This window comes from Hevea brasiliensis, chromosome 8 (assembly GCF_030052815.1).
Source record: "Hevea brasiliensis isolate MT/VB/25A 57/8 chromosome 8, ASM3005281v1, whole genome shotgun sequence".
Lineage (NCBI taxonomy): Eukaryota > Viridiplantae > Streptophyta > Magnoliopsida > Malpighiales > Euphorbiaceae > Hevea > Hevea brasiliensis.
In genome coordinates, this window is record NC_079500.1 from 99,304,875 (window position 1) to 99,317,055 (window position 12,181).

Genomic DNA, 12,181 nt, shown 5'->3' on the forward strand with positions numbered 1-12,181 from the left:
ATTTTAAAACAATAAAATAATGTTTTTTTAAAAGCTGGCACCACCACAGGCTGACAGGCTCTCCCTACTGTCCCTTCGCTTGGCCCTTGGCCTATATAATAACAAGAGGGAGACACAGAGACAAACCAAGCAAGCAAAGAAGAGCAACTGCCACTGCATAACACCGAGCGTTTCTCTCTGCTACCATTTGTTTCTGCTACTTCGACAATGCAATCCCTAGCCTTCTCTCACCATCTCTCTCCACTTCCCTCCTCCTTCTCCACCGTCATTTCCACAAGAAGACGGCCTCCGAGCTCCCTCGCTTGTGTCCGTCCACTCAAGTGCATTTCCCGCTTGAGCTCTTCATTAGGTAAATTCAGTTTGGTTGCTGAGGAATGTGAGAGAAAGAAAAAAAAAAAAGGAAAGGTTTGAGTTTTATTTTATTTTATTTTTTTTGCATGTGTTTTTTATTTTACTGGTTTTCTAATTGAATAGGATTTTTTTTGAATAGTGGTTTACTGGTTTTAGCTGCTGCTATTGAGAATTTTAAAATGTAGTTCTTTATATTTTGATTCGAATTTGGTTTCTTGTTATTAAATTTTTTTTATTAGCTTCAGTTTGGTTACTAAGAAAACTCGAGAAAAGAGAAGCAAAATTCAGAAGAGACAGAAATTTTGTGTTTGAATGAAGCATGTACTTTAATGTTACTGCTTTTCATAAAAAGAAAAAGAATTCGAAATTTATGTTCCTTGACATTCTTGGTTGAAAATTTCCTTGCTGAGAATAATAAGGTGGTATAAAGTATAATTTAATTCGTTTAACTTTTAATTAATAAGATTATTTATTTTTTTTATGCCATTTTATTTTCTTTGAAAATTCATTAAATAATTAAAAATGGCTAAATAGAATCAGTTGAATACTCTTTTTATCCCTTTTGTGTTTAAGTGATCTAGTATTTAATTTGAGGATTTGCATGTTAAATTATTTAATTTGAGGATTTGCAAGTTAAATTTAGGACCCTTATTTAGAAATTTGATTTTTTTCTGATTTGGTTTTCTTTAGTTGCTGATGAGGCGAGGTTCGCAGAAGCTGCTAAACATGGAAATTTGGTGCCACTTCACAGTTCCATATTCTCTGACCAGCTAACTCCGGTTACTGCTTACCGATGCCTGGTTAAAGAAGATGATAGAGAGGCTCCAAGCTTCCTTTACGAGTCTGTAGAGCCTGGTTTTCGGGTTTCAAGTGTTGTAAGAACTGTCCATTCTTTCTTTGTTTTGTATACATGTAAGAGTCTCTTAGATTATATATAATTATTATTAATGCTGTACTAATGGCTTCAGGGACGCTACAGTGTCATTGGAGCTCAGCCATCAATTGAAATTGTGGCGAAAGAAAATAAGGTTACAATAATGGACCATGAAGAAGGGTCTCTGACTGAAGAGTTTGTTGAAGATCCAATGACAATACCAAGAAAAATTTCAGAGGGCTGGAAACCCCAAGTAATTGCTGAACTTCCAGAAACTTTTTGTGGTAAGAAACTCTGTAGATGAATTGAATGTTCCATAATGAATTTTAGTTTTTCAATGCACAACTCAATCAGAACTTATCAAGTATTTGAACATACAGCTTAATTAAACTACTACTGAAAATTTTATCTAATGATTGGATGCTTGGTTTGCTGTGCCCAATATCAAATGATGTAGTATGCAATGACTTAATGTCACTGTGCTATATTATAATTGGTGCAAAAATATGAGTTATCAAATTGTTTGAATGCAATTTATTGTTAATTTCAAACATGTATGGAATTAATGTACCTTGCATGATAGCGCATGAAAAGAAAGAAGAGGAGAGAAAGAGACTAACCAGAATGAACTGCAGAAAAATGAAATTTTGGAGTTATTCGGCTCTGCTAATCTTTTTATGGAATTCATCAGCACCATTCCATATGTATCCATGAGAAATATAAATGTGAAAAGAATGTAGTGTTCAGTAGTAATGCCAACCTTTAACAGTGCCAAATATGACAAATAGGAATAACTTTGGATGTGATCTCGATATATTCTCTTGTTTCCATAAAGATGCTGAGTACATTGTCCATTGCTTTATAGTCACCCATGTTTCTTCATGCATATGCACACAGGCTGGCATGTCTCTAGAGCGTGTGTGCCAAAGCACATACATGTTTAATGAATTTTATGAAGTTGATTTATGGCTTGAAAGGTAAGATACGTTGTGTACGTGTGTATTTGCCTTTTTTTTTTGAGGTTCTTTATTTGCATGTTGAACATTCTGTCTGAAATCCACTCTTCCTCTCAGTAGGTAGGTTGGTGTATTGTTTCAAGAATTATAAATCTTTATTGATAAGTGATATTATTATCTTTCCGTGTTTTTTCGATTATATGATGGCCAATCTGTATGACTAGACATTGTTGATTAGTTTCTATACAAAGCCTACCCACCTTACTACTGATAATTTCTTTCCTTCCTAGGTGGCTGGGTTGGCTATTTTTCTTATGATACAGTACGATATGTGGAGAAGAAAAAGCTTCCGTTTTCAAGCGCTCCTAAGGATGACAGAAATCTGGCGGACATACACCTTGGCCTATATGATGATGTGATTGTATTTGATCATGTGGAGAAGGTATTCTTGTTCTAGCGTACTATCACTGTGTACACTCTTCATAGGATTATTAAACATGGTTCTTGATCTTTTGCCTGGTTACGACCTACATTTTCTCATTTCTATAACATCCAGAGTTGATATTCTATAACATCTTCCGCTTGAATGTGTAAAGACACTTTTAGTATTTGTTGATAAAGTAGGTATTAAAGGGTTGTTTCAGTTAGGAATGATCAAGTCACATTCTTAAATCATAGAAAAATAGGGGGAAAAGTGAAAAAATAACTCTTGATAGAGTAAGTGAATATGGCAAGTTCAATAAATGCTTCACATTATATTTGGCAACGTATATCTCTCCATTGGGTTGAAAAGGAGAAAGGATTTAGTAGATCTAGACCTCTCTGCAGATGTAACCCTAAAGTGATTGGAATGGAGGATAAATGTTTTGTATGATTGATCCCAATAGATTCAGATTTAAGGTTCAAAGGAGTCGAGTTGAGTTGGTTATTGTCTCTCCATTTGGTGCTTCTAAGTCTTTCTTAGGATTTGGATCAAAGATTATAGATTAAAGAATCTCTATGTCAAGGGTTTTAGTTAATAATATGTGGAGAAAATTTTCCTTAAGTTCTCCAGCTACCTTTACTGGGCATATTGTATTTAGAGGTTCTTAATATGAATTTACTTATTCTCAGAAAGTCCATGTGATCCACTGGGTGAGGATGGAGAGACATTCCTCTGTGGAAGATGCTTACTCTGATGGAATCAAGCGATTAGAAAAATTGTTGGCCAGATTGCAGGATATTGACCAGTGAGTTACTGTTGTATTCTTTACCATATTACTCCATTGGCTTCCACTGAAATTCATTTACTTTTTTTTTTCCTGGAATTGTCAATTTTTAGCCCAAGGCTATCTGCAGGAGTTGTAAACTTACAAACTCGCCATTTTGGCCCCTCATTGACAAATTCCAACATGGCATGCGAAGAGTATAAGGGGGCAGTATTAAAGGCCAAAGAGCACATTCTGGCTGGAGATATATTCCAGATAGTATTAAGTCAGCGTTTTGAACGCCGAACATTTGCTGACCCATTTGAAGTCTATAGGGCACTGAGAGTTGTGAATCCCAGTCCTTACATGACTTACTTGCAAGTAAGTTCTTTCTTCTGTGAAGCTATATATCACCTTGGCTAGTTATGCATCTTTGACACATTCTTGTAATACAAATTTTAAGCTGCTTTTCCAGGCCAGAGGCTGTATTCTAGTTGCCTCAAGTCCAGAAATTCTTACACGTGTAAAGAAGGTATGAAATATTGCTGAAGCATTTCTTACCAGTATGATATGAGACTTCCTCATGTAATGACTTGCTCCATGCTTAGTTTTGATCTCTTATTTCTTTTCTTATATTTGAGCAAGTTAAAAATATTTCTATGAACTCTAGTGTTCATTTGATTATATGCTGAATCTCATTAACATTTATGAGCTTTTAACTGTTACCTTGATAAAACAGAATAAGATAGTTAATCGGCCGTTAGCTGGAACTATCAGAAGAGGGAAAACAACTGAAGAAGATGAGATGTTGGAGGGGCGTCTACTAAATGATCCAAAGCAGTGTGCAGAGCATATCATGCTGGTTGATCTGGGCAGAAATGATGTTGGAAAGGTCATAAAACTAATTATTGTGGATGTTACTCTGCATTTCTCAGAGCTCATATATTCATGTTATATTGTGCTTCTGTCAATTTTAGCTGGATAATTTAATACACTTCTTTTTTGTTCTTTCTTGGTCTGCGTTGTATGTTCTTTCCTTTTTTTTTCCAAAGGCTTATACTGCTCGGTCAATCACTAGTGTGAATTAGGAAATTTCTTTTATCAACTTTCATTATTTAACAATTTTCTGTATGCTGAAAGTAGCTGGTTGTCATTTTCCTTGCTTTCCATTTTTAAATGAATTGATATCAAAATTTCTTTGTTTTTCATTGTCTAAGGAATTGATATCGAAATAATCAGAATTCCAGTTTCATTAATGTCCAGAGAATCATATGCCTTCTTTTGCTTGTCTATAGAAATCGACAAAGAGGATGATATTTTCTTGTCTGTACAATGATGCGTTACTAAGGATGTATCTGCTATTGTGTTCTTTAACTGATAATTATGCAGATTTTAATTCTTATCTCTGTTATCCTGTTCTCTTATTTGTTCTGAGCTTAATTCCTTATCTTTTTCCCTGACAGAAAATATTATAGTGCAGAATTATTTTTTTGTTTCTTCCCTTTTATTTGTGGGAAGTATTGTAGTATTTGCTGTGGCATTTGTGTCCAAATAAAAAATTTTTTATTAAACTTTTAAGCATCAAATAGCGGACATATTAATCTCGATGATGCAGTAAAATTATGCACCAGGCAATCTTTTTCATTATTTTTTTCTGTGCAGGTCTCAAAATATGGTTCTGTGACAGTGGAAAAACTCATGAATGTTGAAAGATATTCCCATGTCATGCATATAAGCTCCACGGTGAGAATCTCTTCTTATGGTATCTAAATGTAGGTTGAGCTTTTATGTAAAATATTTATTATTTCTCTGAAGTATTATATTCTGTAGTTTGAATATTGAGCAAAAGTCATTTCATGTTTCTAAACAAGTCTTAGAAGTTGAAGCTAGTATGCTTTCTCCTGTTCTGCTTCCTAGCATCTAGCTGTTTTCCTCTTCTTGTCAACCATGTGTTTTGGTTAAGCATTTTGATAATTCCATCAATGAGATCATTTCCTAGTTTCAATTGTCATCTTAATGATGCTGTTGATATGACTTAATTAACGCTATTTGATTTTGCATACAACAAACTGGAGCGATTTCAATTTATATGGATGCAAAACATTCCTAGATCCCAAGGCTATGATAAAAGAAGACCGTATTCCCTTTTTGGTCAATTAGTAAAAGCTCATGTTTTACTGATGAAAACCATAATCCCCTTTTCAATGCAGGTTACCGGAGAATTACAGGATAATCTCTCTTGCTGGGATGCTTTGCGTGCTGCTTTGCCTGTTGGAACTGTTAGTGGAGCACCAAAGGTTTGCTGTTAAACTTTCTTCTTCACTTTCAAACCACAAACATGATTCCATTCTTTAGTGATTCTTCAATTCTATCTCCCAACTGTGTCTGGTTTTGGCCCAACATGGTGAAGATTGGTTGGCAAGAATATTGCTTGTTAACACGTGCTTAAAGCTGGCAGCCTCCTGCCTCATCATTTGCATTACTATTACATGTGTTGCTGATGGCTGAGTTGTTCATGATGAGTTTCAAACTTTAAATCTTTGTCCCCTTTCTTTGGGACTATCTAGATGTATCCTTTTCTTTTCCTTCTTTCTTTTGATCTTCTCTGGCACTGTGCCACAGGTGAAGGCAATGGAATTAATAGACCGGTATGAGGTTAACAGGCGAGGCCCATACAGTGGAGGATTTGGTGGCGTGTCCTTCCTAGGCGATATGGACATTGCCTTGGGACTTAGGACAATGGTGTTCCCGACGGGAGCACGATATGACACGATGTACCTGTACAAAAATGCTGATAGTCGGCGTGAATGGGTGGCATACCTTCAAGCTGGTGCAGGTATAGTTGCGGATAGTGATCCTGATGAAGAGCACCGTGAGTGCCAAAACAAAGCTGCCGGTCTTGCACGTGCCATAGACTTGGCTGAGTCTGCTTTTATTGAGAAATGAGAAGCCTGTACCCTGAATCCTCATACATATTTTCCAAGCGGCTCTACCTTTGCCATGTAGCAACATGCTTGGTGGGTAAGCCAGCCGTGCTTGAGAAGGAAAAGCACATAGAAAGGGAAAGAATTTTGCCCAGCGTATGTCCTTTACACAGGACTTAAGAAACAAGTTCACTAAAAAATACAGTTGGTATTTCTTCGGGTATTTGAAGTTACAGATGTTGAGTTTTCTAACTTCTAGGAAGGTGGATATTAGAGATATACTGATCAACTAAGATAACCTTTGTCGTATTCTTTTGTAATTTTACCCCCGGTAATAGTACGATATGACATAATAATGTGTTTTTTTCTTATTATAGCATGAGGAAAATTTTTACCTAGATTTGATCTATTATAGATTTAAGACATAAATATATGAGAGATTTATGTATTTAATATTATGATTCAATTTTACGAGTTGGATCGGCACTAGGACCTGAGCCGACATAAAACTCTCATATTTTCAAACCCATAACCAGGATTAAAATCAATGCTTAATATGTTAACATAACAAAATAAAATAAAATATTAAAAATTTATTTGAGCTAATTTAATCCCATAACCATTAGAAATCCACTATTAGGGGAGTCTAGCTTAATAACATGTACAAACCATTTAATATTATTAATTTTTTATTAATTAATAAATTATTGTCATAACGGAGTTTTAGTAATTAAATAAATAGATAAATAAATAAATAAATATACACAATAAAAACTATTAAAGTAAGAAGTATCACAACTTATGAAAGAAAATACAGGTTAGACTCGAAAAATAAACTCGCTCCTCTTGCAATCTAAGAAAAAAATATTTGAATATGAATGAACGTTTGACTTAGAGAGTTAGATATTGATTATAGAAGCAATTTCTATAGCTATATAAAACTAGTGTAATCTTACTATGAAATACACATTCATCACATATAATAATAATTCATTCAATATTCGTACGAGAATAATTTGGAATTACTCACGCACTCAGTGTATCACATCAATATTTAAATATAGGAATTGATCATCTATACAGCTCTTTTAATCCAAATCTTGGTAGTGAGTTCAACTTAAGCAAGACTCTTGCTTAATTCAAATGCAGGGGCCAATTAGATCAACTCAAAGTCGTGCCTTATCTCGACTTTCCATATCCATAAATACCGGGTTCCAGCGAGACTAGCTCAAGCCGTGACTGTCCGTCCAATCCATATCCATATCTATATATAAATAACACACCCAGCTCTAAATTATCCTCAGAGCGGTAGTCACCAATAAATAATAATAATTAAATATGCAATAATTAAAATGCCCCTAATATATTAACTATTTATGTGTATAATTAAATATTTATAAAATACATGAGTATGCCAGATATATAATTAATATTGAAATTACCAAAATAATTAATATCTAACTTACAGACTGGTCGACCCGATTGCAGGTCCGACTGGAGAGAAGATAGATTAGCCGTCACTGATCACCTATACAGACACAATGACCCCTATCAATTTACTGACAAAATTAATCAATTAATTTAATTAAAGAAGCAGGAATAATTTCTAAGGTCTTGCTGAAATTTTGACAGAGTTTTCTCTATAACTGATCCTAACCCCCCTACAAGAAAATGTAACAACAACAACACACAAGCCTCAAGCTCACAACAACAATTCTAATGCCCATCTAGGGCCTACAAAAAACCTAATCTAGGTTCAATCTTCCAAATTTCAGCTCGAGTCCCTAATTCTTCTACAATCCAAATAATTATTTTCAGCATTTCAAAAATTATAAAAATATTCCTGGAGGTCCTCCACATCGTCCTTGTATTAATTAAAAAAAGTTTACTTAATTTTACTAATTTAGGAACATTTTACAGATTTAACCAGCCAACTTAATCAAGGCACAAACTACACGACTTGAGTTAGCGACTACTTTTGCAAATTCTGCTATTTGGAATGCGTCCGGAATATCTAAAAATACTAGGATTGACTGTAATATTGACTATATTATGGGATAGACCACTAGGCATCTGGATCAAGCCGAAAACTCCGTCCTGGGTGCCAGTGAGATATCATCAATCCAAGTGCCTAACTGTTGGTGATGGATTCGCTGACGGTTCATCAAAACTCTGCTCCGATCGCCTGATATCAGTCAATTTAGTTTAGGCTATCCATTGAGCATCTTCTCCATTCGATTTCTGATCAAGGCGTAATTGGTGTCAAAACGAAGCTTGAGGAGTGTAGATCATGATCTCCAGGTTCGATCATCCAAATTGGTCGGTTGGCCGGAATCTAACTGTAAAGTCACAAAAACCTGAAACTTCTTCCTTTTGATCTCATTCATCTGACCGCCAAACGCTATGAAATTGATCCCAAAAGCAAGCTCATAGAATAAGCTTTCCAATGACATAAAAAAATGCCCCAATCAGATTTTAAATGAAGCCGAAATCGCTCCTGGAAAACTCCTTCCTGTAAGCGTGTTGAAGGAGAAGCACCTTGCTTCTGCGTCGCTGCTATTGTTGCTCCGGTCGGCTGACGGTTTGCTGGCTTCTTTGGGTGGTGCTTCTTTGCTTGCCACTGTGTGCCGGAGGTTCACCGGCAGCTGTAAAACGGAAGGAGAAAGAGAGTGACAAGAGGGAGAGGAGAGAACGTGGGAGGGAGAGAGAGAGTAGTTGGGTTTTGTGTGTGTGTGTGTGTGTTTTTTTTTTTTACTTTTAATTACCTACTAAGACCCTAAACTTCTCAAAACTTTTCAAATAAGTCTTAAAAACTTTTCAATTGGGTCCCAAAATACAATAATATTTATAATTAAATAATAAAACATAAAATAAATAATATTGATCATAATCTAATAATAATAATAATAATCAAATTAATAATAACTAAATCAAATCTTAGAACCAAAGTTAACAATAATGAAGCAATATACGTTGTTATTTGATTTAATATTAATCTTTAAAACTAATCATTTACATTAAAATTGGACTATTAAATAATTTATAAAATATGTTTAGAAATAATATTAAAAATATATATATAAATGAAAATATTGCAAAATTATAAATTAGTTAGATAATATTAAAATAATATTTAAATATTATAGAAAAATATAAAATTTATATTTTAAAATTCAGATTATTACATTTAATAAGTGGATCTCACCGTATATTTTGTGTCTTGAGTTAATGATAGGCCGAATCTAAGTAAATAGAGTTTGAGAGTAATTTAAAGATTTATGGTTTTTTTAAAAAATAAGATTCAAGAACTCAACATTTTAATATGACATCAATAACCACACTCTAAATAAAGTTCTAGAATAATTTAAAGCTTTGTAGTTTAAAAATTAATAATTGTGTTGTTAATATCTCATATTAGTTTGGAATAGGGGTAGTGTGCCTCTTTTATGGTGTTAGATACTTCGCTTCTCTCGAACTAGCTTTTGAGAGTGAGTTAGACTCGGTCTATTTTCTTAAATTGTATCTTATATTTTACATAAAAATTACTTAGATATTCCCCTATACTCTGAATAAAATTAATAGTTTTAAATGAAAATAAATTTTAAAGTAATGTATTTATTATAAAATAATTTGTTTAACAAAAAATTATATGTAACAGCCCAGAAATTAAAAAAAAAAAAAAAAAAAAAAACAGATTTGACTGTTGGCGTGTGACAGTGGGTTTCCACTGTCACAGCCAACATTTATTAAAAAAAAAAATCAAAAGCGAGGAGGAAGCCCCCAATTTTCTCTTCTCTCCCTTTCCTTCCCTCTCTTCTTCTTCTTCCTTTCTCCGGTGACCGGCCGGCGACGTCCCAAGCAGCTCCCCACCGGCCGGCGACCCTCCGGCGACGTCCAGGACCACCAGAAACGGCGGCAAGAGAGGGAGAGGAGAGAGAAAACGCGCGCATAGTGGGCAGCGGCTTTCCGGCGTGATTCCGGCTTCATTCGATGTCCGATCGAGGCGATTCCGGTGGCGTTGGAAAGCTTGTTCCGAGAGCTTTCTTTTGATACCAATTTTGAAGCAAATGGAGGTCGGATGAGTGAGATATGGAGGAGAGAAGTTTCGGGTTTTTCAAGCTTTTTCGTCAGATCTACGACGATCCGACCGTTGGATCGACGATCCGAGACCACATATGGACTGAGGAAGAGGAGAGGAACATGGTGGTATGATCAGACCTGGCAAATGTCGCCGACGACCGGCGGCCAACCACCGTGCGCGGTGGTGCCGGCGGTGGCTCCGGTGAGCTATGGAGATGGTTCAACTTCCAGAGGCTTCCTCATAAATTTTTGGAATTTTTGAGACACAAATAAACTTCGGGTAAGACAATTTTTATTATTTCTCTGTCTGTAGAGCATAAATAAACAGGAAAAATTGGAGAAAAATTCTAAGAAAAATATATGATGAAAGTAAAATTATTTGGAGATATTCTATGGTGTTAGTTGAATTTTTGGGTGATCGTAGAATATTTTTGAGAAATATGGATGGATTTTAGTTAAATTTTTAGCATATAGGCATATAAGATTGTTTGAAATTAAGATGTTTAAATTTTATATGATTGGTTGAAGCTTGAGGATGGAGGTTTAAATATGTGAATATTAAATTGGGTTGAATTAATAATATGTTAGCTGTTAGAAACTTATGGAATTGAGTAAAATTCTTGAATAAAATATTCATGGGTGACTAGAAAATTACAATTCATTTTGCAATAGCCTTATAATATTATTAAGGACCGCGGGGCAAAATTTTAGAATTTTTAGAGCTTGTTTGAGTGGATTTTTGAAAAATGTCAATTATAGGGACTAAAACGTAATTTTTAAGATTTTGAGTATTGTCTGATTTGGAGGGCCCAGGAGGGGCCATGTGATATTGATGAGATGTGATTGTGGGAATTGAGAATTTAGAAGTATTATTTGAGCATTTTTGCAGGTTGGGTAGGTCCCAGGTATAGGGGAGACTCTGCCAGATTTTCGGCATGAATTAGGCTGTCTATTGCCTCTTTAGAGTTTTATGTTAACTTAGTACTAATAAATTTATAATTTAATTATTAGGTGATCGAGGTCAGCTATTTTCTGCATCCAGCAGCCACAATAGTCATCGGTGTACTGTGAGTAGAATATTAATTTTAATTGTAATTTCGATATTATTATATGTTCAAGCATGCCCATGCATCACTTATATGCATATATTTATGTAGTTAAACTCTAGGCACGATTTATGTTGCATTCATAATCTGATGTGCCATGGATGTTGTTGTGGTAATTTGGAGCGGTGCGTGCGTTGGCGTGCGTGTGATGTGGTGTGGACTATGGATAGGACGGGGTAGTCACGCTTGAGTAATTGGGACCCGATCCTTCGAGGGGTAGTCACGGCTTGAGTAATTCGGGACCCTCGATTTGGTTATTAAGTGGAAGTCCGAGCTTGAGTAATTCGGCCGGCACTGGTTGGATTTAAGAGAGTCAGATAGGGATCAGCTCCCATATGTTATGATTGATACTACAGGGTGTGTGAGTGCTCCAAATTACCTTTTTGATGCTATGATGTGAATTTATTGCTGATGTTGCATTTCATTCCACAGGTTGCATTAGTTTTAGATAGTTATAGAGATTATGGTTAAAATTGATATTTTACTCTCTGAGTCGAACGCTCACTCCTGTTCAATATTTTTTTCAGGCTACAGGAGGATTTTATTTTGGTTAATCTGCTTTTCTCCTTCGCAGGTTGTTTATCGATATTTGTGTAATCTTATTTACTCCTAGAATTTCCGCATGTGTTAGAAGTATTTATTTGATTATGGTCTGTAATATTATTATCATGTTGGACCTGTAAACGTATAATGATATGCATGT

General features: G+C 35.0%; 1 protein-coding gene and 1 long non-coding RNA gene across 2 annotated transcripts; both read left to right on the top strand.

Annotated features, from left to right (window-relative positions):
* Positions 1-112: 112 nt before the first annotated feature.
* On the top strand, positions 113-6,450 carry LOC110652137 (anthranilate synthase alpha subunit 1, chloroplastic). The gene is made up of 11 exons (XM_058151809.1): positions 113-349; positions 1,042-1,226; positions 1,320-1,509; positions 2,472-2,623; positions 3,295-3,410; positions 3,503-3,749; positions 3,844-3,900; positions 4,108-4,260; positions 5,031-5,111; positions 5,579-5,665; positions 5,991-6,450. The coding sequence occupies exons 1-11, from the start codon at positions 208-210 to the stop codon at positions 6,312-6,314; spliced, it is 1,734 nt and encodes a 577-aa protein (XP_058007792.1). The 5' UTR covers positions 113-207; the 3' UTR covers positions 6,315-6,450.
* A 3,625-nt stretch (positions 6,451-10,075) lies between these two features.
* Positions 10,076-11,557, top strand: LOC131182381 (uncharacterized). The gene is made up of 2 exons (XR_009150724.1): positions 10,076-10,652; positions 11,384-11,557. It is a non-coding gene; the product is annotated as an uncharacterized LOC131182381 (long non-coding RNA).
* Positions 11,558-12,181: the final 624 nt, after the last annotated feature.